Below are 26,809 nucleotides of genomic sequence, written 5' to 3' on the forward strand. Positions count from 1 at the left end.
AACACGGCGTTTCTCCCTCTCCGAGCGCCCGTGTTCCTAGGGCGCGTCGGTCGGTTTTCAATGCGGTGGCTCGTTCCGCCACTCCCCGCACCGCTGTAACGCTAGTTTGCCCAACGACTGTAAAAGGACCTCACAAGTAAGTGCTAGTGCGGAGGTTCAGCACCGGTGGCGGCAAGTGCGACTAGCTTTCTAGGGGGTCGGGTGTGCTTATTTTGCTAGAGCTACTGTCGAAAGACATTCCACATCCTTAGACGTAGAGCCTAATTCCGCTAGAGCAGCGCTTCATTAGCGGGAGGTAAGCATGCGGCGTTTATCTGGGGAGGTGACTGCCAGCCCCGGGTCCGACTTCTCCATCTCTGGGGGCAGGCAGGCAGCCGGCCCGTCCTGACCACGAAGGGTACGCGGCGGGCTGTTGGCTTCTGCAGGCTGATCCTGTTCTTTCCATCCTCGGAGAAGTCCCGGAGCTGCTACGCTCAGGGACCTTCGCCTGCAAATCCTTTCACAGGCCAGCCAACTATGACAGATTCACCGGAGGAATTACACCTACTACCTCCGGCTCGGGAGGAAAACGAGCACCCGCACCGTTTGGGAAACACTCTTAGCAGAAGCTCGAAACCCGAGAACCTCGATTCAGGAAGGGGGTGTGTGGTTTTGTTTTGGGTTTTTTTCTTTTATTTTTTTTTTTTTTCCTCCCCCTCTCTTTTTTTTGGCTATAGGAAATTAACTCGGCGGTTAGGAGAGAAAGTCTCGGATTCCGTCCGTCCGCCCCCCCTCGCTTGCCTCGGGGGACACAAGCGGTCCCGCGGACTGCCCGCGACCCGCTGCCGTGCCCACCTTCCTCCCGCTCCCACATGGGGGCTGGCGATGCCGCGACGCGGCCGCCCGCTCTGGCAGGCCCCGCCGCCCCCCCACCCGAGCCCGGTGCCACCCGGTCCCCCGCCGCAAATAAAAGCGAAAGCGCTGCGCGCGGGGCCGCGCCCGGCCCGGGCGGGACCCCCGGCCGGACCCCGCTGCGGTGGTCACCCCGCTGCCGCGCGGGCTTCGGACGCCGCCTGCCCTCGGCTGGAAACGGTGCTAGTTTTTTTTTCTTTTAGTCAGGCCCGTTATGGGGCGCGAACCGGGCCGCCGGCGGGGAGGGGTAGGGGAGGAGGGCACCGCCCCGCCCCGCCCCGCCGCCCACCGGTAACGTCCCGGCCCGGCGCCGGCCGCCTGCACACCGGGGCTGCGGGCAGCGGTGGCACGGCCGTCCCCGCACCTCCCTGCGGCCGGGCTAGGCTCGGCCGGGCTCCCCGCTGGCGGGCGCCGAGCGGGGGGACGGAGAGGGTGTCGCCCCGCGGGACGGGCCGCGAAGAGCGCGCGGCCTCCCCGCCCCCCTCCGCCGCTTTTCGTTACCCCGACTGTACCCCTGCCCTCCCCCCGCCGCCGCCACGTGACGGGGCGCGCATGCGCGGCCGGCCCGCCGGCCCGGGGCACATCTGCAGGCTGACGTCAGCGTGCTCCGCGCCGTCCCCCGGGCGAGGCTGCCAAGGCTCCCTGCTGCCGCCGCGCTCGGCTTGGCCGGGGGCCGGCAGCGAGAGGAGGTCTGGGGCTACTTCAACCAAACTTTCCTGAGTCCTTCCTGCTCTGCTTGCCTTCCCTCTCCCCCCCCCCCCCCCCTCCACCCTCTCTGTCTCTCGCTCCCCCCCCCCCCTCCGCCCCCCACCCCCCCGAACTCAGATGATATTCACATGGTATTTTGCACAGAGGAGGCTGCTCAAGAGGAGGGCACCCACCCCCACCCCAATATAAGCCTGTTTTTCCTTCCTTCCTCTCCCCCCTCCCCCTTTTTTTGTTGGAAAGACAAAATGTGCAGGGTGATAGGTTGGGTGAATTGATGGCATCCTTCCTCCTGCCAAGCCAGCCCGTTTTCTAAAATCCCCTTTTAGGAAGGCTAGAGAATTTTACTCTCTTGGAGAATATAAGCCTGATGGTTGCTTGCACAGAGGGGAAAAGCAGAGAGGAATACGGGAATCGTCCTGTGCAATCTCTATTGTTTGAAACTTACTTTATATCAGAAATTGAAGATGAAAACGGTAAGGAAGATTTCACGCTATTCACTGAAACTTTTTGCTTTTCTTGTGTCCCGAATAATGGTGCGTGCAGGACTTTGGGGAGCGGGGGGAGGTTTATATTGCATTAGGCGAGGTGGATTTGGAGTAATTTCAGACAGAAACCTTTGAGGATGGGGGAAGGGGCTGCGAGGATTTTCAGCCGAAGAGAGTAGTGGTTTATGAAATACGGTCTCGAACGGTGGTTTTTTTTGGTTTTTTGTTTTTTTTTTTTTTTTAGGTTTTTTTTTTTTTTAGGTTTTTCATACTTTTAACACTAAGTCGTTGGTAGAAGGAGGAAAAAAGAGATAATAAATCAAAAAACAGATGAAAACCAAAGCAGCCCCCAAGCCCCAACGACAACCTACAGCTACTCCGGATTGCTTTAACTTTAGGAATCCCGGCGTCGGGTCGGGTCGTGCCGTGTCCGGCGTTGTCCGCTGCAGCGGTCAAGTCGGACAAGTGCATATTTTGTGCCGGGGCTCGGAGGGTCGGGTCGGCCGCCGTCCCGCAGCCCGATGCTGGCGGGGATGTCGGGCTCTCGCCGGGCTCATCAGGAAGATGGAAGCGTGTGGTTTTGATTTACTTCGAGCCGCTTGGGGTTTGCCAGACTCTTAACCCCGCGGAGCCGTGTTCATCGGTGTGTGTCTGTCTCCGCAGCGGCCCGGGGTTAAAAGGGACTTTGTTTGGTGGGAGGAGGTAAGTGGGCTCTGGCTGCCTGGCGATGTGTGTGCGGGTTTTGTCTTCGCTATTTTCTTTCATTGTTGTACAAGAGAGAAGAGAGAGAGGGGGAGAGAGAGAGAGAGGGAGAGTCAGAGTCAGACTCTTGTTTTTATTTGGGCTGCCGGTGCAACGCGTTTGGGCCAAACGCCAAGTGTCTGGGTCACACGCGTTTTATCCAAATAGATTCAGCGCTGCTGTCTGGAAATGGGCTGCTGAAAGTTAACTTTAGGATCAACTCCACCACAGCAACCAGACTCTTCCCTTCAGCCTCTCTAGGGAGGAGGGCTTTTTTTTTTTTTTTTTCCTTCTTCCCTTTTTCCTTCTGAATTTTCTTTGAGGGATGTGTGTCTGGCGACCTCCAACTGGCTTCAATACTAGGAATTTTTAACTTTTTCTGCGTGCAGACGTGTGTACATAATATGTATGCGTATACGTGTTTGGGTTGTATGCATAGCCATGTATTTTTCTAGTCTGTTGACTTTTTGGGTGGGTGGGTGTGCGTTTGCTTTTTTGCATCCTCTCCCCCCCCCCCCCGCAGTGACAGCTGACCGCCGGGCAGGGCCGGCGGGGAGCCGTGGGGCTGGGGGGGCTGTTCATACGACTGCAACCCCGACCCCCTCCGGGGGGGGGGGGGGGCCGCCGGCCGGTCCCGCCGTCCATCGGGACACGCACAGCAGCAATTCTACCCTTCGCGCCTCGTTTTCTGATTAATTTCCGGGGAGGAAGGATCCGTCCTTTCCCTTTGTACGTGTCCCCCACCCCGCCACCCCCCGGCCCCCGTTTCTTTTCACCGAGCCCCTTCCCGGCGCTGTCTGCGCGTCGCTGTTTTCGCCTGGGGAGCTCCCGAGGGCCACGGCTAATCCCCGGCTTTTCAAGCCCGGCAACGCTTTTCACGGCCAGCCCCGATACCTGTAATTGAATTTGTGTGATTGATGCCCGCCTCCCGCCCGCCCTCTCTCCGCATTTCCTTAGCAACCACTCGTACTGCCGGCGCGGACGGCCGCCCCTGGCCGCGCCTCACCGCGGCGCTGCCCGCCGCCCGCCCGGGCTGGGGAGGGCGGGAAGGCGGCGGGCACCTCCACAGGCGACGCGGGGGCCGAGCCCGCCGGGGGGGAGGGGGGGGCGTCGTGACACCACCACACCCCCCCGCCGGCCGGGAGTGGCGGGGCCGTTTCCCGCGCGCCGCGGAGCTCGACGCGTTTGTCGCTTCCCTCGACCCGCCCGCTCCGCCCTGAAGCGTAACCCCCCGGTTGGTCTGGGTGATGCGGCGCTGCGGTGTCGTGTTGGTTCGGCACCTCGGCTGCTGCCGGGAGACCTCGTGATCGTCGTCGTCGTTGCCGCCGCCGCCGCCGCGCGCCGGAGCCTGCCGGTTCTGTGGTGGACGTCCCCCGTGTGGAGACCCCGGAGCGAAGCGGGTTGTGGCAGTCCCCGGGGGGAGGGGGCAGCAAGTGTGGTGATGCTCTTGGGGCAGCGGGCTGCTGGCAGCTTGCCTTTCCTAAAACTTCAGCCACCTTCAGTCGAAGGGACCCTCTCGTTGCCCAGGGCGCCTTTGCTTAGAGGGAGGCTCCCTCGGTGACTGGCCTGAGCAGTTTGGCAGGTCACCTCCCCGCAATCCACTTCCTGCCCCAAAGTTTTCCCCTGTGTGTTTATGGCCTTTTTTCTCCTCATTGAGTTGCAGTGGGTAGGAAGCTCGTGGCATCAGGGACGGCACTGCCACTCTGGTCATCAGTGCCTGCACAGCAGTGCCAGTGCCATGCACCTGCTTTGTCGTCGGCATCCTGGATTTTGAAAAACATCTCGTACTTTTTCTTTGCTGGTGGGCAGAACTTTTATAATTAGGTGGGAGCTGTGGTTTTAGGTAGCAGTTCAGGACACGGAGCCACACCTGCTCTTGGCAGTGGGTGAAGGTGTAGTTTAGCCACGAGGGAGAAAACACTTCTCACTGTAAGCTTAGTGTTGACCAAATGTGTCATCTTGACAACAGTGAAAAGTGGAATGCTGACTAAATGCTACCGAGGAAGATGGGAAAAAAAAAAAAAGGGTACAGACAGTTTACGCTTTGAGGTTCCTACCAAACTTCATACTGGAAGTACTATATCTGGAGTTACCCGTCCGTTAACTACTCTTTAACTTACCCTTCACACCCGTTAACTACTCCTTAACTCAGAGCATTAATATAGCTACGCGTGGTCTGCTTGTATCAATGCTCAAGCTGGCTATAATACTTTTGGAAAGGAGGTTAAAAATTCTGCTGAAGCTTCCAGCAAGCTTAATGTGAAAGGAGATTTTTCTTGTGTGAAGCTTGGTATGAGGGAGGCCATTTCACACAGACCCCTGCAAAGACCCTAGGTGTGGGTGTCTGTTGGACGCTGTTGACCAATGCCCACCCTGTGGGCTGTTGGTGTCTAAACAATGGGCACTGTAGTCTGTGTCTAGTATTCTGAGCAACCTAGCTCCTTAGGTACTACAGTTGCAGGAGATCTTAATGTTAGGATAACTTATTATCAACCAAACAGGCTGAACATGAGCTCCCTGTTACAATTTTTTGGCTAAGTAAAAGCTGTGAGGCAATGTTACCTCTATATATGGCAGTAATGAGCCATTACCGGACTACAGCGTCCAATTCTGGTGTCTGTGCATGAGAAGGGATGCTGACAAATTGGAAAGGGTTCAGAAAAAAACTGCAGAAGTATTCAGACATCTGGAAACTGGATTGTACAGCATGAGGTAAACCAAATAGGTTGAGCTGCTTATCAGGATGTGTCAAGAGGTGCTTGTATCAGATTATAACTATCCATGCAAGGAGAAGAAAGCAGCTTGTTAGCGGATGGGTGAAGCAAGATAACGGTGACAGGAATTTGAAAGTGGATGTTCTCACATTAGAAATAAAGCACATTATTTAGTGTACTGAGGTAGCTGAAGAGTATGGGGTTGATTAAGTGTCTTCAAAACTTGTAAAAGTCTAAAAGCTGTAACTAAATATTAGCTGGGAAAGAAAGGGTTCATATGGTAGGCCAGACCTGAGGTTTTTATTAATATGCTTTAAGGCCTTGCCGCATGTGAATGGCATCACTAAATCTGTATGCTTCCCCAGGAAAAAAATACTGCTAAGCCAAGCTATGCTTGCGAAGTATCTTTTATGCCCCCTACAAACCTCATTAAATCCTGTGTGCTGTCTTGAAAGATATTTAAAGTACAGGTATTGGAATGATCAGATTGACCTCATTTACACAGTTAATTAGATGTATTTCAAAATGGCTAAGGAGTTTCCTAATATTCACTGTGATGCTAGTAGATAAGATTTGCATGACGTTGATTTTTCTTGAGATGGCCCGCTACAGCTCTTTAACCTTTACAAATAAGCCACTGGCTGCAGGGGTATTACCTGTCTGAATGAATATTGTAAATCATTCCCAGAATTTTAGAAAGGCAAATTTATCTGCTGTATGTGTAAGTGACTCTGTATGCTTTTGGAAATTTGTTTTTGAACAGTCTTCCCTCAGGTGTTCTGTTTTTCCATTGTCTGCTTCAGCAGAGTTTGCACTCTGCACAGGTGTGCTGCAGGTGCTTAGGAGGACTGATTAGTACCAGCTGACAAAACACATGGTTTGGTATCCCATGATACTGGACTGTTGGTTGGTTGCATAGAACTTCCATTTAATCCCTGGCTGCAGCTAGAGCTGCTTTTTAGTATTACTGCAATAGTGTTTTAAATGCAAAAAACCCACCCCACCAAACATGTTACTTGCTTAATCACATGACCTGCAAAATGAAAATAAGAATATATTCTACTACAGTAAACTGTAGTTAAGATACATACAAAACATTTTTGACAACAAATATTTGAAAAATTGGAATGTGTATGATGAATAGCTTCAGATACTGAAATTTGTTCCTTGGTATTAGAATGTGCAGCATTCCCATTTAAGTGAATGAGAATTCTGCCTGCATAAGCAGAACCCAGGCCCAAGTAATAACAGAATACGTGCTGCAGAAAGATCAGATAACTGTACTCTGGATTCTTTCCCAGGTCGTCTTTTGTCTACTAGTGTATTGGGTCTAGTTATTCACAGCTGAAATCAATGAGTGCACAGCATTGATTATAGCTGGAACAAGTCTGAACACAGTATTTGAGCAACAAGAAATGTTAATTTTATGAATTCTTAGGCCCATTTAACAAAAAGTTGATATGTGCATCTTAAGCTATATGGATCTGCTGTTAAGGTTAATGGTAATTCATGGGGTTTTTTTTGTAAGATTGTGACCTTGGACCATAGAAGTGATGATAATGGTTGAATTTTATTTCAAAAATGTTAAATTGCGTAGTTCACTATGATGGCTTAGTGTTTTGCAGTGTAGATCTGTTTTAGTAGAAAGAATTTGCCTTAACTCATTTTCTTTTGTTTTTCAGGAGAAGAAATGGAGCAAGTTCAGTAACTATCCCATCTAACGTCTTACTGGTATCTTAAGGAATCTTACAAATATTTATTTTCAATTGAGAAGATGACTGCAGATATAGAAGAAAGTACAGGTTGCTGGAAAAGAATACCTGTCAAAAAGTGGAACATCCAATAGTTAATTTGGAAGTAGTATAAAATAAATATACCTGTTATGGTGCGATTCTGGAGTGGAGTTAACTCTATAGCACACAGGTAGCTCTCCAAGGAGGAAAAAAAAAAAGAGCTTTCTGCTTTTCTAAATTATGGAAATTTTTTGGAAGACGTGGACATGGATTTTGAGCCTAGTCATGGTTTCATCGGAATTTCACAGTGACAACAGACTTTCATATAATTCTCAAGGTAGGGTCTGACCTCTGTGGCTGACAAGAAGCATCTATTTTTGTATTGCATTCGGGTAGTATTTTCTAAACCATGTTTATGGGCTCTGCTCTTAGCTTTATCATGATTCATTGTCATGGAAGCTTAAATACAGCAAATCTGATTAAATTTTTTGTTTTAATTTTTCTGTCTCAATGTGGGGAAAGCCTTGCAAATTAAATCTAGCAAAATGTGGTACTTGATAATAGTTTAGGGACTTGCCATAACAACATTAACATGTTTTAGTCTAGGAAGTAAGGATCAACTCTTACTTTGATCCGTTAACATTTATAGTTTTTAATGAAATGAAGAGCCATTTACATGTTTTTACAATATAATGCTTTTCATTACTACTGTTTCTGTTCTTGCAGGTGGATCTAATAGCTTTTGTCTTTGAATGGTATCACTGGGAAGAATGTGTCCTTCTTAGGTTAGAATTTAGCCCCAAATGTTTACATATTTAGGGTAAATAGGAAAAGACGTGTAGTTAAAAACTTCTGTGTTTCCAGTGACATTAAATTAATAGGAAACGGAACACATTTTCTTGATGTAAAAAGAAAGAAAAGAATGTTTTATTTTATTTAATATCTTGTGTTTACCTGAAAATGGCTTTTAATCATGAGGGTGATGACGTTTAGCCACATATGGTTTATGTTTATACTACTACTTGTTGTTTCCTGTTATATTTTCTTTTCTTCTATACCCACTCCCTGGACTGTCTTACCTTGTGATTACAAAGAGGAATTCCTGTCTTACCTTGAACACTACCAACTAACGATCCCAGTAAGAGTTGATCAGAATGGAGCCTTCCTCAGTTTTACTGTGAAAAATGCTAAACCCTCAAGAAGGAGGAGGAGCACAGACCCTTATGACCAAGAACTGGCAGCATCTAAATTATTTTTTAAACTTTCTGCCTATGGCAAGCACTTTCATTTAAACCTGACTCTCAACACAGATTTGGTGTCCAGATATTTTACAGTAGAGTACTGGGGGAAAGATGGACCGCAATGGAAGCATGATTTTTTAGACCACTGTTATTACACAGGATATTTGCAAGACCAACACAGAACAACTAAGGTGGCCTTAAGCAACTGCAATGGTCTGGTAAGTGCACATTGTGTGTTCTAGTATAATAGTGTGCTTGTCCCTTTTAAATTACAGAAGAACTTAATTGGCATATTTTACAGGTTTTTTGGGTCCGTGTGGGAAGCCATCAGACAGGAAGGTGCAGAAAACTCCCAAAACCTGATCTGGGTCCTGGGAAAAAGTAGTAATCAGTTTTTCAAGCTTAATTTTAAGTACTAAGACCCAATTCTGTAGTCCTTTAGGAGGCAACATTTTCAGTGTTTACAGTGTCTGCACTAGGGCTGTAAGATTAGGTCTGTGCTGAGATCCTTGCAGGTTATAAAAATGTTGCAAGCTCGAGGGGCAGGGGGGGAGGAAACAGTGGATCCTTCAGGATGCTGACTCTCCAGAGAGACATGGGTTGAACTGAACACTTGCTTGTTGTCTCTGAGAATTTGGGTTTAGAAATTCTGAGTAAATAACAGGGAAAAGGCATTGCTTGCTGTAGAAGTGATCATTGCTATAAATTCAGAGAGTGAAGAGGAAAGTAGATCCTTTGGAAGTACCAGCATCAGAAAGTAATTACTTACCTTTTTCAGAAGTATTTTGTTTACAAATTGTAAACAGGTGTATTTAAAAGTAGGATTAGATATTTTCATCTCTTTTATTCTCATCTCATTTCACTGTTGATCTCTTGATCACATGATGGTAGTAATTGCATGGAAAAAAGCTTCTTTTATTCCCAACAGAAATTAGAAAACAAATGCAAAAAATTAAAAAACAGACTATTGAGTAACAAAGTACTAAAATAGAAGGGCATGACTAGGAAAGACTGAATCAAGAGCCAGTAATTTCTCTAGTAAAAATATATATATATTATGGTTATTCATTCTGGTTTCAATGACAGTAGAATACTGGTCAATCTCCTTGTTAGGCTTAGACACATATAACTAACTGCTAAGGAAAAAAAAAGATTACACAGACGTGCTAAACTAATTCCTATTTATCCTTGGAAGTGCTATTGAATAATGCATCCTGGGATGTTATGTACAAACAAAAGCCAACTGCTTCAGACCTAGGTAGGTTGCATTACACCCAGCTACTAGTTAAAATGGTGTTGCATTGAGTGTGGTATCACAGCTTAGTTAATGCAGACTAGTAGTGGATAGGTCTGAATTAAGTACAATTTTCACTTTGGTTTTGCAGTTCCCGTATAGTAACTTTTTTGTCACAGTTACATAAACTCTTAAATTAATACAGTTAGTAATTTTGCTTTTGAGTTCTCTTCAGCTAAAAATACTACGGAGACCAAATCCCCGCTTTCAGGACTCACTGCTAAAAGAGGCTGCATGCCTGTATCTCGAGAGTTTCTGCCAGTTGAGGCACAGACTGGTTGGTCCCCTTGGAGCCTGCAGTCAGCGCCATGGTGCTCCCATGTCAGTTCCTCTCAGACCTTGGCCAAGGACTGAGCCAAGAATGCCTGCTCTTGCCTTAGACGACTGGTTTTCCTTTCACGTTAGGAAAACAAGAGTGGGGTGAAGCAGGAAGAGGGCCATGTTTTCCTATCAGCTTTGCCCATCTCTCACTCCTCATGGCTCTTCTTTTCTTCACAGAATTTAGCAGCATGGAAGGTGCCATGGTGAAGCAGAATCTTTTTATTTGCTTCTGTGCTTTACACTCCGAGGTGACATTTAGCATTTCCATTGCTGCACGTTTTCCTTCTGCCCTCAGGCTTGCTGTTTTGCTGGAGTGAGGCCACCTGTTGTTCTGTGGTTCTGGGTGTCAGTATGTTAACTTGGTGTTTCTAAGTTAAAATTTAGTTAACTTTAGTGTGGAATGCTTCCGAGTTGAATAGTCATCTTCAATGCTTTTAGTTGTCATCAGCTCTTACGTATTTCTTCCAGGTATTAAGGCAGCCTTAATCCCGTCTCTGGTCACCCCACGACTGGCACTCTCGAGTTCTTCACGGTCATGCCTCTTACTTGGGACTGCAAGTGTCAGGTGTCCACAGCATCTCCTAGAAAGGCCTAGTCACAAGCATGTGAGGCTCCTGTCATGCTCCAGAAGCAGCAGCACAGGTGACACAAGGCTCTTGCTCAGAGAGGCAGGAATCCTGCAGAGTGGTGCAGAGATAGGCTTGACTCGGTGTCATCCTCTACTGTACAGAAACTCCTCTGTCATCCAGTGTTGGCAGGGCCTTCCAGAGCACTGCGTAGGGGAGTTACCACTCTATTCAGATAAATCCATCCCAGAGTTATTTTTAAATGATGATTCCTACTGATGCATATTTTGTTATACAGCTGCTGGTTAGAACATGTTTAATAAAGCAATTGGCAGTGAATGTTGAAGACAATATTACTTGTTTTAGAATTAGTGATAGTTCAGAATATGTCGTGCTTAAGGCATTCGTTGAATTTTCTGGTCTGATTGTTGGTCTGTAAGAGACTGCCAGTCACATTCTGCATAGTCCTTGATTAACATCTGTCTCAAAGCCAGTCATTTTAAGTTTAACTCTAAAACCAGTAGTAATCTTTAACCGTGAGTGTTGCTCATAAGCAGAATTTAAGCATTCCATTTATTCCAGTTGTCCTGTTGGGTGTCAGTAATGCCAAATGAGTCAGATTTCTTCCCTTTGGTGAATATTTTGAGTTATTCTGTTTAGTTATTCAGGGTGGTCAGGTGAGACCATGATCTTATTAACCCAAGTTGTATGACTTTGAAGAACACAATGAGTTCTAGTGCAAGGAGGGCTTTCTCTCAGTTTCATTATAATAAAAGTGATGAGCAGTCAGTTCATTTCCCTGTCACTGTTTGCTGTTTCAGCCTCTCCCTCTATATTTCTCATTACCAAGTGCCCCAGAATTACAGGCTGCTACTTACTGAAGTTTCATTCCAGCAGTTTCCATCTGCTGGGCCCTGATTATGCTATAAATTGTCTGAAGTTACGAGAAAAGCTCTATAATCCAGTGAGCAGTCATGTGAGGAAATTGAAGGTCTTGTCCGGCAGGCTCCCTGGCTTCCAAACTCATATTTACTTTAGTGGATGTTACATTTGTGGATGGATTGCAGGTTTGGATTTCTCGTGAAAGAGCCTGCAATGAGCAGCATTTCGGGGCTGTTGGATGTTGGGTGCAAGGCAACAAGGCTGAGGCATTGCCTAAGCTGAGTATGTCATGCTGAAGGAAAAAAAAAGAGAAGAAACAGTGGTAGATTGGCTGAAGAGAGTAGATCTTCACCTCAAGGGAAGGAAGTTTGTCTAATTCTGAGGGGAGCAAGTCTTAAAGAAGAAGAGTTTTGGAGATCATAGTAGTGGAATTGAGCAGAAACCAAACTTTTTGCATTCTGATCCACCTCTGTCCTCTGTCAGGTTTCAAAACTCTTAATTGAGTGCTCAAACAAGTTTTCCACAGAAGCAGATTTTTCCATTTTGAGCTGAAAAGCCCAGCAGTGCGAAATACTTTAAAATGTGTAGAAAGTGATTATTATTAGGAAAGTGAATGAGAGGTGAAATCTCATTTTGAGGCTACTGTGGTTCCAAGGAAATGTTCAGTGTAAAAGGCCAAGTGTTTCCATGGCATGTGAAGTTCCATGCACTGAATAACATTTGTGCTGGGTAACACAGATGTCTTCATCCAAACAGAAATGATAAGAAAGCACAAGAAGTAGGCTGCGACTAAAAGCATGACCGTACTTGGTTAAACAAAGAATTATTTTGCTGGAAGACTTCATGTTTGTTTCATGTATTCCTAAATTTGTATGTGTATAAATTATTCATATTCTTCTTAAATTAGCTCATTTGAAAGCTGATTCTACCATAAAGAATGCATCTACTTTCATAGATTATAAATTGCATATATCATAGTATTTTTAAGTCATATGTAAAGTAATGTCTAATTTATAAAATAATCTCTAAAGATCAGAAATTATATTGAAAAGGATTTAGTGTTAGATCAGTGTATTTGGAGTTCTGTTTGGTACTAATATGTATTTGCAGTATAGGCTTAGTATTCAGAAAATTACATATAAGCTGTCCCTGTCCTAGTTTTATTGTGTCTTTGGATTCCGTGATGTACTCTATCAGGCCAGATCACTATTTTTTTCATCTTTAAGAATACAGTAAGCTAATGCAATCTTTTTCTTCAGTCATAAAAGTACACCGAAGTGTATAGCCAGCTGTAGACATACTGAACAGCACTGACACATTTTCAGAAGTTTCCATTACTAGTACTTTATATTAAAAATGGGTAAAGCATAAAGTCTAGAAAGATTCAAGGCATGGAGAAATTGTAAAACGGTGGTACTGCGTGAAAAAGGCGTGCACTTACTTGTCCTCCATAAGTCAGTTTGCTTCTTTGACTGATGGACATCCCCCATTTGAAGGAGGTTAAGGCCCCAGCTGGGCAGCCTGACAGAAGAAGATTCCTTTTCACAAATTCAGGGGAACTCCATGTGGATTCACAGATTTCTCTGAGCATGTCGAACTGCTGGATCCAGACCTTACCTGTGTTAGCAGGAGTTGACAGTCTGTAGTGGGATTGGTTAACACAGGACCTCAGATGGTTTTAGATAATAATCTTGGGAAATGTTGCTTGGAGTAGCCTACTTGGAGCATTCAGCTTGTTTCTTAAAGTCATGGTATATTGTCAGAATCTTTTGCTGATCATTGCTATGTCTTAATGATGTATCTTACGGTTTGGAGCAGAGTTTAATTTACAAACTGTTCAAATACAATAGCAAAACTAAAGAAAATTAAAATTAATTCCTTTTAATGCTTTAAAAGGACATTTTTTCCAAGCTCCTTTTCCAAGTGAAATTGTGTTTTGCTCAAGTAGTAGATTCTAAGCCAAAAACAAGGTTTAGAATGTTGATTTGGATATAATAGCATAATTCCCACTATTTATTAATCAGACATTGCTGAATGCACATACAATGGAAGTATCTCTAGCCACATGAATTTTCTCAATTAGAATAAATGCTGGTTGTCACTGACTGACATAGGTACTTTTTAAGTACAGAATTCAGAGTGCTGATTAAAAATCAGTCACTGTGATTCACCAAGACAACTTGCATCAGTTCAATATGGGAAGAACAGTTGTGTTTGCAAGCAAAATTAATGTTAGGTTTAAAATTGTATATGTATGCTGGACTTAGGTGAAGGGGATGTGGAGGGCAAGGGCGTTTCCAATGTTCATCAAATCACTTGGCTAGCTGCAGCAACTGACCACGTACATGTTTTGACTACCTAGTGGTGGGTGTAAGTTACGATTTATTTGCAGTTCCTCAACGAAATGTTATTAAAATCTTGTCTTTTCTTAGACCACCACAGTGTTCGGGCAGGTGAGATCAGATGTCAGCTGTGCACAGGAAAAATTAGGATACTCTCCTAACCTTTTTCACTGCTGGTGCCTGAAGGAACTGTGATCATAGTTTGCAGACATTCGTAATAGTTTTTGTGTATTTGCTCCTGCAAATACACAAACTTGCATAGAGAACTAATGCTGCAATTAAGTGTTTATGGCATCTGAATTGTCTCACTCCCACTGAGGTCATCTCACTGCTTAAAACTATTGGTTTCAGTATCTGATATAAATGTCTCATGCTTAGACTTGTTAACCTGGCTGGACTTGAGTACAGACATGAAGGATGTACGCTCTGGTGTAATCAGATTTAGGTTAAGACCAACTCTGTTGCAGAGACAGAGCCACAGGTTGGATGGTACCTCTGTCTCCTCAGGCTTGGCATGAAGTTGACAGCCTGATGGTGTTGGCCAGAACCACTCTGCAGGACTCCCTTCCTGTGGGAACATAATACCAGAGTTTATAATGGCTCAGGATTAGCTTGAACCCAGATGTCTGACATCCAGACTGGATGCAGTCCAGACTGTCAAGGTTCTTTCTGCACATCTGGCAAACCCAGTTACAATTTGGTTTATATTTTCAATACTATTTAAGCAGTAGTGTACCAGCAAATGATTTATTTTCTAGTAAAATCCTAGACTCCAAGTAACAAGAAGGCATTGTGAGGGGAATTTGATACCCCCATCTTCCAGGTGAACATAGACCCTGATGTTACTTTCTTGAGTAAATAATTGAGTTCATAATGAAAAATACCACTGATGAGGAACACGTAGTGTTTTAGTCACTATGTAAGGAATCTGTAATTGAAAGCTGCACTGTGTTCATATGTGTATTTTTCGAAATGTATAGTAGGGTTATATTTGGAAAACACTGTTCTTTCTGATGTGTTATACAGGACTCTTTATTTTGTAAGTTTTATGTTGTTACTGAAATCCAGTTATTCCAGAAGTGGAGAACAGCAGGCTCTTGATGTACAAAACAGTAGCAGGATGGGAGCTTTGACCAAGAGTGCAATGGCAAGCCCTGATCCTAGAAACAGCTTCAGGATATTTAGAGCAGATACGGAGCAAGTCGTCTTATGGCTGATCATAGAGGTCTTATCTGAGGAAAAAGATACCCCCTCTAAAAAAGGTCTCATGCACCGTACTTGCTTTACAGATCAAAGGTGTTATAGAAATTTGTGATGCATCAAATCAGGATATGAATGGAGAAGTTCCTGCTTCTAGTCTCCTACCTGATGACTAGCTCCTTACCCTGGTGTAGAAAGTTCATACATTCAGAATTTTCTGGATACAGATACCAGATTTTTTTTATTTAGCAAATATAGGTGTAGGTGTCTGTGAGGGCTTATTCCCCCAATATTTCTATATCCAAAAGGCTCCCAAAACTGGATTTTCTGCTAAAGTTCAGTTTTAATTGCTGAAGGTTCAGGAAATTGCATAGTTGGCCTGAAATCTCCCCTTTCTTCCATAAACCACTTCCTGTTTGGAAGAAGCTGAGTTCACAAATGTGAAAGTTATGAGAACAGAATATCTACTATTCTGTGCTGCAGTCGGAGGAAAAAAATGTTCATTTGTCATGAAGAATGAGGTCTAGTGCACAGTCTGCAACAACTCGGATTTGCCAGATTTGTGGCAAGACCTTTTAAGGAATAAATGCTTTGTAAATGGTGTATCCAAGTTAATATTAATAATTTGATTTTAATAACTAGCTCAGTTTTGGGATTAAGCATCTGGATGTAAAAATGCTGAATGGTTTCCCTGAATATATGTTCTAAAATTAATCCTTCGTGCTGTTTTTCTTTGATGCAGCATGTGGCTTTAAGCATCTACCGGTGTAGCATTATAGAGGGATATTGGTCTCGCTATTTGAGCAAGGCCATTTTGGCTTGGCATCCCTTTTAATCGATATGAATCATGTAGTTTTGGAACATCTCTGTGAAGAGATATTTGTCATATACCAAGAATATCTCTTCCTTTCTTACCACATCCACCAAAAATGATGGGAAAGAACTCCAGAAACAGGGTAATGATATTTTTATTCTTTTCTCATTGTGTTGCTTCTAGGTGCTTACTCCTACTCCCACTAGAATCAGTGGAGGAGAGCTGGCTTATGTATTGTTTTCTGTGTGGACTTAGAGTTGTGGAATTCGTCACAGAGATAGATAATAGTAAAATGTTTTTTAAAGTTAAGCTTTTAAATAGGAGTTTTGTATTGTCTCTTGTAAGTTTTTATTTTCTTATTTTCTTCTTTAAGCATGGAGTCATTGCTACAGAAGATGAAGAGTATTTTATTGAGCCTTTAAGGAATATAACAGAAGATTCCAGTAACTTTAATTATGAGAATGGTCATCCTCATGTTATATACAAAAAATCTACCATGCACCAGCAACATCTTTATGATGACAGTCACTGTGGAGTCTCAGGTAAGTGAGTATAAGTGTCATTCCTTTTAAAAAAATTGTAACTTAAGATGTATTTTAAAATCTTGCTTGGTTCACATGTAAGGCAATGGAGAATGTAACAATGGGAATCCTCTTTTTGGGTGATACAATATGCCCTGCTGAAAAGTAGTTTTGCTTTTTTTTTCAGATTCAGATCGAGAGTATAGTGTCTTTCAAAACTGAGACACTGCGAGTAAGTCTTGTTTTATGACTGTGTTGTGTACAGTGGTAGAAATGAGCACAGGCTTCCTCAAAATGTGCTATAAATCTACTTTGTTCCCCAACTGCAAAGCATGATTGCGTTACTGAGTACTACAGCTCAGTGTTTTAGTAAGTGTTCCATCTCATGTGAGGGAGTTTGACATACATTAAATGTGTTAGTATTACGATCAATAATACATTTGGAACTGGAGTTCACATCTATCTTGTTTACAGAGGTTTGTGGTGTTTTGATACTGGCTTTTGGTTCAGTGGGTTAACATTACTGCATAATAGTTGAATATATGATTTACAGGTGCCTTATGGGAAGGATATATAGTTTTGATTGAGAGATATTTTCCTTGTAAAACAGTTTTAACTTCCACAGATACACTTTTCAAGTACTCTTTGGCCAGATTTTCACTTGCTTAAACTGAAGCTGAAAACTAACTTCTTGACAACAGTGTGGAGTAAAACTGACAAGTTATTTTAGAGCACTAAAATAATGGGTCTTTTTTAATATAATAGAAAAGTGTTCTAATCTTGTCAGTTGTTTATATCTCAGAAATAGCTTGTTCTTTAAAGTTCAGTCCTGGACAGTTGTATTCCCTGATATTCAGTGCACAGGGCAGGCTGACAAATACTAATCTTAAAATAAAATAATGTCACTGTTCATGATGTAACTTATTTCAGCTTCTTTTGAAGGTTGTAAGTTCTACTGGCACCAACTGACTAAACTTACAGTACAGATTGTCTACAAAGGCCCATGCTTGGGAGACAGTTTTTCCCTGAGTGTTTCAGTTGAGTGTGTTTAGGGTATGTCACACTTCATGTATGTAACTTCTGTTTTAGTTTGGAAGACTTATTCCACCTACATGCTTCTAATACTGCAAAACAAGTTTTCTAGCTATTACTGGCTGCTGACTGTTTGTAAAATAAGAGTACTAATGTACGTTCGATTTTAGGGAAAGCTGTCACTTAAGCCTCTTGAAGTAAGTGAAAGGTTTATGAAATGTAGGATGATGCAATTTTTACCATTATTATATCCCTAGAAAAAGAAACGATATTGGCCTCTGTCAGATGTTATCTTCTAGATTAATGCTTAGTAAGTCATTCTTCTCCAAGTGAGGATGAAGCAGTGGCAGCTAGTTTGGCCAGGTTGCATTCAGTCATTCTGTCAGTAACTGTTGAATGGATCATAGGTTGAGCAGAGCTATGCATCCTGCAAGCATTTTTTGTGAAACATGCAGTAATCTTTAGCATTTATTCCTTTGTATATTTGATGCTGCTGTTGTTCTTGTAAGCTCCTGTGCATTTCCTGAGCTTTCATATCTGTCATGTCCTGAAGTCCTTAATTATTAAAATACTAAAGCACTGCTTTTTTAAAGCCTGAGACTACTATCAATCTCATTAAGCTCAGTTTCTCCTTTTCCTGTTGTTCTGTATACGGCTTCCACTCCATGCAAATTTCTGAAAAAATTTACTCTTCCCCAAAACTCCAAGGTCTTACTTTTCCAGATGACGTTCTCTTTTAGTGTTCTTCTCATGGGTACCATAACCTTTTAAACTCATTTTCTGAGCACTGTTGCAGCTTTATCCCAAAGTGACATGGCATCTAGAGCATCCCCCAGAATACCTAAACAGTAAAATAAAATATTAATTTTAAGTTTCACAGCTTTCAGACTCTAGGACCCAAGTTTACATTTATCTTTGGGGCATTTGACTTGTTTTGGAAGTTTTGAGCAGTCCAATTTTGTGTTCTAATATGCAGTTGTAACAAACCTGTAACTGCCTTTTGGCAGTGTATAATTTATTTTGCCTGGAGACTGATTTTAGCTTTACCTTCAGAACATTTTTGCCAGTATAATATGGTGGGAAGATTCTACTTGTGTAGCTGTGCCACTATTCATGGTCTGGCAAGTTTCCCCTGCTTTAATGTTGACCTAAATTTATTGTGTACTTGTTCTGTATCAGGGAAGTGGTTAGGATTTTGAAGTGTTGATAGAGACAAGAGGAGTGTTATTTGTGATGTTTCAGAGAAAAATTGCAGTGATTGGTAGAAAGTGAGGTGGGCAATTTGGTGAAAGATTGATCAGAATTGGTTGGGATGAACAAATGATGGACTACTGCATAGTAGAATTATGGTGGCTAATACAAGAGAAGAATTGGAGAGGCAGGGAGATTCAGATCAGAACATGGGATAGATTTTCATAACCTAAACTAGATTTTAAGCAGTTAGGCATAAGAACATTTAAAAACCGAAAAATGTTAAATTACTGTTTCATGTATGTATCATCACCCAGTTAACTATGCTTTGTTAAATATAGTTGAAATTGTTAAGGCCTTGGTAAAAAGTTGGCCACCGTCCAATTTCAATTGCTTCAATGGGATTTGAGGCCACTGGGTTACCTTGCAGAATGCTGTGTTTGGACAGGATTGCGAAACAACAAAAGTTGACATGTGAAAACTGCGGAGTGGCAGATTATTTAGGGATGGCTCTACTATGTCCTGCTTTATGTGGTGGTTTTACTCATGCCGGACTTTACAGTCGGTGTATTCTAAAATGAAAAAATGCTTATGTATACATTAAATGATGGTATTAAAACAGTAGGAAGAAACCAGCACATAATGCTTTGCTTCAAAATATTCTCATAGTTGCAATTTACATAAGTAGCTTTCTGTTGATTTTGAGATCTTCTGTTTGTGTTCTCTCCTCTCTCTCTCCACCTTCACACTCATCTAACATCTTTAAAGGACTGAATTAGGAAAACTTGGGTACCATAATTGTGAACTCCATGTCTATACACGTTTGGATTTCCTTCCATTTGCAATTTAAAACCTAATTCCCTGCATTTGTAATCATTGTTTTGGGATTAATTACAGTGTTTTTCTGTGGGTTTTTTTTCCTTTCCATTTTTGCTTTTTTTACTTCCCAATAGCTATGTTTGATGTTAATGAAGTTTTAATTTTTTTCTTTTTTTTAATCTAGGAATATGCTGGAAAAATGACATAACTTGCCACAGAAATATTTTTGTTGAATGTATTGCAAACTTTTATTGACATGTTCTAGCTTTTTAAAGAAAACTCAGTCAGCATTATTTAGTGTTTTTAAGTAAAACAGCATAAGCATTGATAGATCCTGGAGTGTGAGCTTAAGAACTCAGGATTGTTTCCAGCTTTCCCATTACTTTGAGACCAGCTGAAGCCTAAGCTTCTCATCTGATAAGAAAAGGAGAAATGTTTGTTTTTGTGAAGTCTTCCGAGACCTTTGTTTGAAAGATGCTATCAAGATGAGTACAACATCATCTTTTCTTTTTTTCTCTGAAAGTTTTCTGCATGAGCTCATCAGCTTTCAAATGTTTAGAATAGATTTGCATCTTTGAAAAATTATGAATTAATGTAGAAGCAGTGTTGCATTTCTCAAGTACATCTAGCACTCCAAAAGCATCAGAAATCCTCAAGTGTCACCGTTTGTTATTTGAAAATGAAGAGTGGATTTTGAAAAATTTAGTACAGAAGCTGTCAGAAAATTCTAGACATTCCCAAATCACTGCTTAAGTGAGATGAAAGTCTTTGAACAATTAAAACAACTTTGAATTTCCGACAATAGAGATGAAAAACAGGGAGAAGCTTAGTATTCATTATTGAATCCTCAACAGGTACTTAATACCATTTTTTTAGGATGGATTATACCCATTGCAGAATGAGGACAATTATGTTACTGACATTTTTTCACCTGCCAGGTTTATTCTCATTTTTTGACTTCTCTAAAATATGCACCTTTTAAAGCCAACACTGTAGCCTCAGAAATTGTGAAACACTGCAACAGTGGGAATGCTGAAGCTTTGTATTCCTGGTTTTGAAGTGAATGTACATTCTTTGCGTGTAGTTATTGCTCTTTGAAAATAGCGTGCTTAGTTGATTGCATGAAGCACTGCTTTTTCATGGAAGGTACCGGTCCTATCTCAACTCATCCTTAGCTGAACCAGTTTTAGTAGAGGTAAGGATGCATCTCAGAAATTGCTCCCTTGAGCAGTCCTGTTCAGACAATTATAAATGTGTCTAACTGTTACTATGTTCATCCATAACTAGCAAGAATAGCTTAGATATTTTGAAATCCTACTTAGGTAAAACCAGACTAACAATATACTTTAATAAACTTAAGGCTGAGATCTGTGTGGGCCTTTGTGGAAAAGAGATATTTAATACACACAAAAATGCCAGTTTTGCAAGGAAGGGCAGGTACAATTTTGTCCTGAGGACAGGAATTCAAATTCAAATTAAGTTTGTAGTGTTTGTTTTGCTGATAATTACAGCTGTTTGGATTTTTAATAATCAATCTCTTGCATGCAATAAATTTTTTTCCATATATTTACATGAAACAAGTATAGGAATCAACATATTGGAATTAACATTAGTGTTAAAAATAACTATAGCAATTATCTCATGTTAGGCCATTTTAAGCTTCCCATTATAGTTAATTCTTGAGGAAGGGAAAACATAATCTGATAGCTTTCTGAAGAGAAAATTAATTTATTTGGCCCAAAAAACATTAGGCATGTAAGCATAATTGCCTGATAATTAGAGTTTCACAGGAGGGAAAAAGCTTTTTTGGTTCCTTATCAGCAAGTTTAATTCCTTAGTATATTTTGATATCTTTTACCTTAATTTTGAATATTTGGTTACCAGTATGTATTTTCCAAATGTTACAGCTGTCTTGTTCTTACCTTTAAAATTCTGAAGTGTGCTTGTGGTTATTTATAACTAATTTTAGTATTAACATAGATGTGCAGAATATTATCCTAAGTCAAGTTAAGGAGAACTGAGACTATTAGAACTCTTGGTTTTGCATTATATAAAGTATTTTAAAATTAAAAAAAAAAAGTCTAGATAATGAATTTAATTTTTTTTTGCCTCAAGAAGGACTTCATTTTAGAAGCTTGAAGACAGTAATCTCAACATAGAACAGCTGCATTTGAATGAGTTTTACTAGTGACCCCTCTGAAGTGTTGAATTATTTTGGTTCCTAGAAGACCTCACAAGAAGTGGTAAACCTTGGTGGATGAGTGATGCATCTGCTTTTCCAACTTCATTTCCAGTCAATGACACGTTAAGTAGTCATAGTCGACAGAAGAGATCAGTAAGCCTTGAACGGTTTGTGGAAACGCTGGTAGTAGCAGACAAAATGATGGTGGGATACCATGGTCGCAAGGACATTGAACACTACATTTTGAGTGTAATGAATATTGTAAGTTTCATCCCTCTCTGTGTTCATATCAGTATGCATGTACTGAAATGATAAAGCAACTAATGAATGAAGCTTTAAAATATGTGTCAGCTTGCAAGAATTACTAGTTGAAATATGGCAAATGTTAGCATCGTGGGAAAAATGCAGTACTGTTTCTGTCAAGAAGTACACTGATTACTTTTAAATTGCTTGTTTTTAATTTTAAATTCATATGATTACATTTAGATTATGCAATTCTATTCTGTTTAAGTCAAGAGTCTAAATGCTCCTTGTGCTGGATGAATTATGAAATAAGGTATAAACAGTTTTGATTGAGAAGTGTGACCCAAGAAGTTTGTTTTACTGAATGGTCATTTTTTGGTCCAAAAAGAACTCTTATTCAGGTGATAATTATAATTAACATTATGAAATTACACTGAATGAGAAAATAGTTTAATTTTTAACCATTTAGGAAACAAGTAGTGATTCTTGTCTGACTTTGTGCCTTTTCTTATTTTCTGGAGGTCAGGTTGCCAAACTTTATCGTGATTCCAGTCTAGGAAACGTTGTGAATATTATAGTGACACGTTTAATTGTCCTCACTGAAGATCAGGTAAGAGCTGTTGTGCTAAGCTTTATTTCCCTGAAATACAAGTTACATTATTCTGTAACATAGATTTCATTTAATTATTGCTTGAAATGGCTGCATCTGAGTATAAAACCTATGTTGTAATCTTTCACTACTTTAATCAAGATGAAACAGTTCAAAGGAATATTTCTCAAGTATCATCTCAAAGATATCTGTTCTTACTTCAGGTGAATATTAATACACCTTCGGGGATGTCAGTTTTATTTTTAGATCTGTATTTTGATATTCTGATTTTTTTGTATTGACATAATCATTATTAAAGTTGGAGCAGAAAGAATGCCTGTTCAGTAATACACAGCTGAACTTGGGGTCAGATTTTACAGAGATAAAATTTGGCAAGAAGAGTTTATTCCTAGAAACCACTGCTTCTAATTATAGTCCCATTTTAGTTTTCAAAAGGCTTAACAACTGACCTTAGTAATTTGTTTGGAACATTTCTGGTATGCATGTTGTATTGCAGCCAAACTTGGAGATAAACCACCATGCAGACAAGTCCCTCGATAGCTTCTGTAAGTGGCAGAAATCCATTCTCTCCCACCAAAGTGATGGAAACACCATTCCAGAAAATGGGATTGCCCACCATGATAATGCGGTTCTTATTACTAGGTATGGTCATTATAAGTATTGTGTTTATTTTATTTTATTTCTGTAGCTTTGTTGTTCTTACCTGAGAGAGAGAGAGAGGATAGTTGTAAATAATATAATTGGTAGGTAATCTTAAGAGGGGGAGAATAAATAGATGGCTTGTCTTGAATATATTGGACTGTTAAACTGCAGATTAAGAATCTGGAAAAGTAAGATCTGCAAATTACTTTCTGCTTCTGTTATTTTTACTTCATAATTGCCACAGATGGATCCTATTGAACATTTTATACTTCATAATTGAAAATAATTCATAAGGTTATGGAGAACAAAACAGTATGGGAAATGTTTTGTTAACCATACATGTTTTTTATAAGAATTTCAAGCCAGAACCTCAACTACTGTAATAGTAATTTCTGCTGAAAAACAGGTTCTTGCAGATTCAGGCAATGTGAGAATCTGCTTTGTAGCTGTTTTTATTTATTATGCTTAAGATGAGAACTGACAGTTTTAATAGGTAGTTTCAAAGCCTGCATATGTCCCCATTTGTTTGGTTCCATTCCACCATTACTGTGATAAATTCAACAAAGCTTGCACTGTAATCTTGCAATCCTGATAAACGTATTCGTGTTTGTCCTTTGTAGTTATGGGTAGGCAACTGTACTGTATTAGGAAATCAGTTTCCCTGTTGTTTAAGGACACTTCATTCTTTTCTGTTTCCTTGAAATAGCAGCAGGTGCAGCAGCACTGATTTGGATTAGGCTCTTTTTATTATAGCTTCTGCTTTCCAGGACAAATTCTGTACTACTTTGTGACCTATTTGTGGAGTCATTGTGTTCACTGCAGAAGATGTTTAAACAGTGATTAAAATAATGGATCTTTTCTGGAATTTTGCATAAAAGGTGTAGAAGTGGCTGGTTTTTTTTTTTTTTTGGATGAGTGTTTTTAATTGGTTTTGTTTTGTATAAGGAACAATTTTTTTGAGAGGAAAGAAAAGCTGATGAAACACTTTTATGTATTTTTGCATTCATATTTCAAATACAATTGTTACATGTGGTCATTAATACAACATAGTAACAATTGGAATGATTAAACGCCAGAGTCATTTAGAGAGCTGTTATAGTCCAAAAAGTTCTTAAAAAAAAAAAAAGAAGTATCTAATAAAAATAAATGGAATTGCATTCAAAATAATATAGTTACATTCTAGGATATTGATTTTTCACAAAGGCCTTCGTTTATGCTCAATTTTTTATATACAAGTAATTCCTTCACTAGGGCTGCTCACATGTGAGATTAAATACATCTTTACAGCTGTGCTACACATCAAGCTTTTACTGGTATAATTTAGGCAGTGAGTGAAAAAAGCATAATCCATAGGTGGTATGGTTGTATCAGTTGAAGCCCCCCAATATGTAGATATAAGCTGCATTGGCAACACTGTATTTTTACTGTTATGGGTGAATAACTTGATGTTTTGTTAGTGTTGTTCTCGCACTGCAAAACACAATTGTTTATTTTCTTTCACTGTTGTGCTTCAATAAATTTTATTACTGTATGTTCTGTACTGGCTTCCCTGTTCTGGTAGGATGTTCCCAGCATAGTTACGAACAATTCTGTGTTCCAGACAAAGACTTATGTCAGTGCTAACTTGCAAGGCCTTTAACTGCAAAAGGAGCAAGTTTTCAGGGAATGTGAATAATACCCATTGAAAATTAACTTTTTAACTTTTAAAAAGGACATAGGAGTTATTTTTATAACTTGCAAGTTTAGTGCTAAGAAGTTTACACTTCTAAGTATATGCCTATATTTTAAATCAACAAAGTGCCTCATTGTAGTGTCTGGAGGCTAGTAATATCTACCTTTATAAAGTGCTGCTGAACTTTTAAGTTCAGTTATATATGCTTTCACGATAGAACGTTTGTATTCATTTATTTACTATAATAATTGTAATTTATAAAATAATCCCAAAAGCTACACTAATCAATTTTGAATGGATCAATCAGGCTTTTACTGAAACTGCTGGCTATTCTGGCTCTTACTAATAAGTGAGAATGTGCGAGGAATGGATTTTTCTTCTTTACATTGGAATGAGTAAAGATAAATCTATATTAGTATAAACATGTAAATCCATTAGCTTTAAACAATTCTAAATTAATTACTGAAATGATAACATGCTTGTTCTCATTCTATTTTGGATCACTCACTTGAGGAACCAGAGTTAACGCATTACATGTGAAAGAGGAGGGTATAGCTACAGTGCTTTAAACTCCTAAAGTGTTGGAGAGGTCTTTAATAACCTCTTCTACCTGAAGGAATTTGAGCCTATACTACCAAATATTAAGTTATTTTTTAGCCACTGTAATAGTGTTTTGAAAGCAGTTTCCTGAATCTGTCCCACTGATGCTACTCTGCTCTGTATGGGCTAATTACATTTTCATTGAATTTGACACTGGAACCATTTTTGGTCATTGTGTGTGTTACTATCTTATGGAAAGTAGGGAGGTTTCAGTTCAACCTTATGAATAGGTTTGTGTTGATCAAAACCAGATTTTTCAGTAACTAACTGATGTATTTGAAAGTGTTACCTAGTCCTAGCTGAGTATTTTAAGTTTGCAGCTACAACAATCTCTGAGAAGTGGGACAAAGTTATTAAGAAGAGTCATTATCTTCATCCTTGCAAATGAAGACAGCACCTCAGCTTTTCTTAGCAACAGATGGCTTTCCTCCATGATCCTTTCAAAGATGGCATGCTCTGATCTGGGAAAAAAGCAGTATTAAGGGTGCTGATTCCTTAGGGCTGTCTGCTTGACCGATGTAGACAGACTTTTGTACCCTTAATTAGCTGTATGCTAAAACCAGGTAACCTTACTGGCATGGAGGTATGCTAAACTAATCTAGGAAGACCCATGGAGATGTGACCATGCCTGCTAAGCCACTGGTGTTTGAAGAAGAGCCTAGCTGTGTTCACTGTGCCTGGTATATGGGCTTCTCTGTCATGGGCCTGTAGGTAGTCTGCAGAACTTGTTTTACAAGTGGGTAGGGGATTGCAGAAAACTTCTTAGCTGGTAATAAAAAATAAGGCAGGTAAGAGACTGCTCCAGGAGTGTGATTCCCTATCAGAAGAGCAAAATTGTGGTGATGGAAATATGGTATTACTTGCACAAGTATGGTAACAAAAATAATGTGCATTCTTAACTCACTGTGGTGAGTATTGGGACTGGTTAAGTTTCTTTAATCCTGCCTGACTATGCTGTAGGCATAAAAATGATAACTAGCAAGAACATTTCCTGATACTATTGTGAGCAGAAGCATCTTCCTTCAGTTTCACTGGGGAGCCTTTGAGTGTCCCTGCAATTGGTAAGAACTAGATAACCTTCTTATAATGGCAACTCTGGGGTAGGTAATAGGCCTTAGAGGGCTTATTACAGACTCTCGGCACATTGGGTGACTTTGTATAACAAGAATAGCAATTACCCAGACACTGATAATACTTTTATGTATGTTACTGTGCTTTTACCTTCTTTTATTAATTTACAGAACTTTTGTTTGTATTTTCTGAGTCTTAAGTGCTTAACGTTATTTCAAGATAAGACTGTGACTGAATTAATGCTCTATAACAATAAGACCTGTTTTTTTGTATAGTGGTCATTCTTTGAAATTT

The 26,809-nt window shown here is 40.8% G+C and overlaps 1 protein-coding gene across 2 annotated transcripts in view; it reads left to right on the forward strand.

Annotated features, from left to right (window-relative positions):
* Positions 1–235: 235 nt before the first annotated feature.
* Positions 236–26,809, forward strand: part of ADAMTS6 (ADAM metallopeptidase with thrombospondin type 1 motif 6) — a 159,797-nt gene continuing 133,223 nt past the window's right edge. The window contains exons 1-7 of one of the 2 annotated variants that reach the window (XM_049795340.1): positions 236–295; positions 7,222–7,609; positions 8,367–8,731; positions 16,306–16,474; positions 21,721–21,938; positions 22,447–22,530; positions 23,027–23,172. In XM_049795340.1, the coding sequence (XP_049651297.1) occupies positions 7,513–7,609; positions 8,367–8,731; positions 16,306–16,474; positions 21,721–21,938; positions 22,447–22,530; positions 23,027–23,172 (1,079 nt within the window). In that variant the 5' untranslated portion in view covers positions 236–295; positions 7,222–7,512. Of the gene's footprint in view, positions 296–7,221; positions 7,610–8,245; positions 8,732–16,305; positions 16,475–21,720; positions 21,939–22,446; positions 22,531–23,026; positions 23,173–26,809 lie in introns of those variants that run through there. The other variant, XM_049795339.1, reaches the window with a different exon arrangement.

Source organism: Accipiter gentilis, chromosome Z (genome assembly GCF_929443795.1).
Source record: "Accipiter gentilis chromosome Z, bAccGen1.1, whole genome shotgun sequence".
Taxonomy (NCBI): Eukaryota; Metazoa; Chordata; class Aves; order Accipitriformes; family Accipitridae; genus Astur; species Astur gentilis.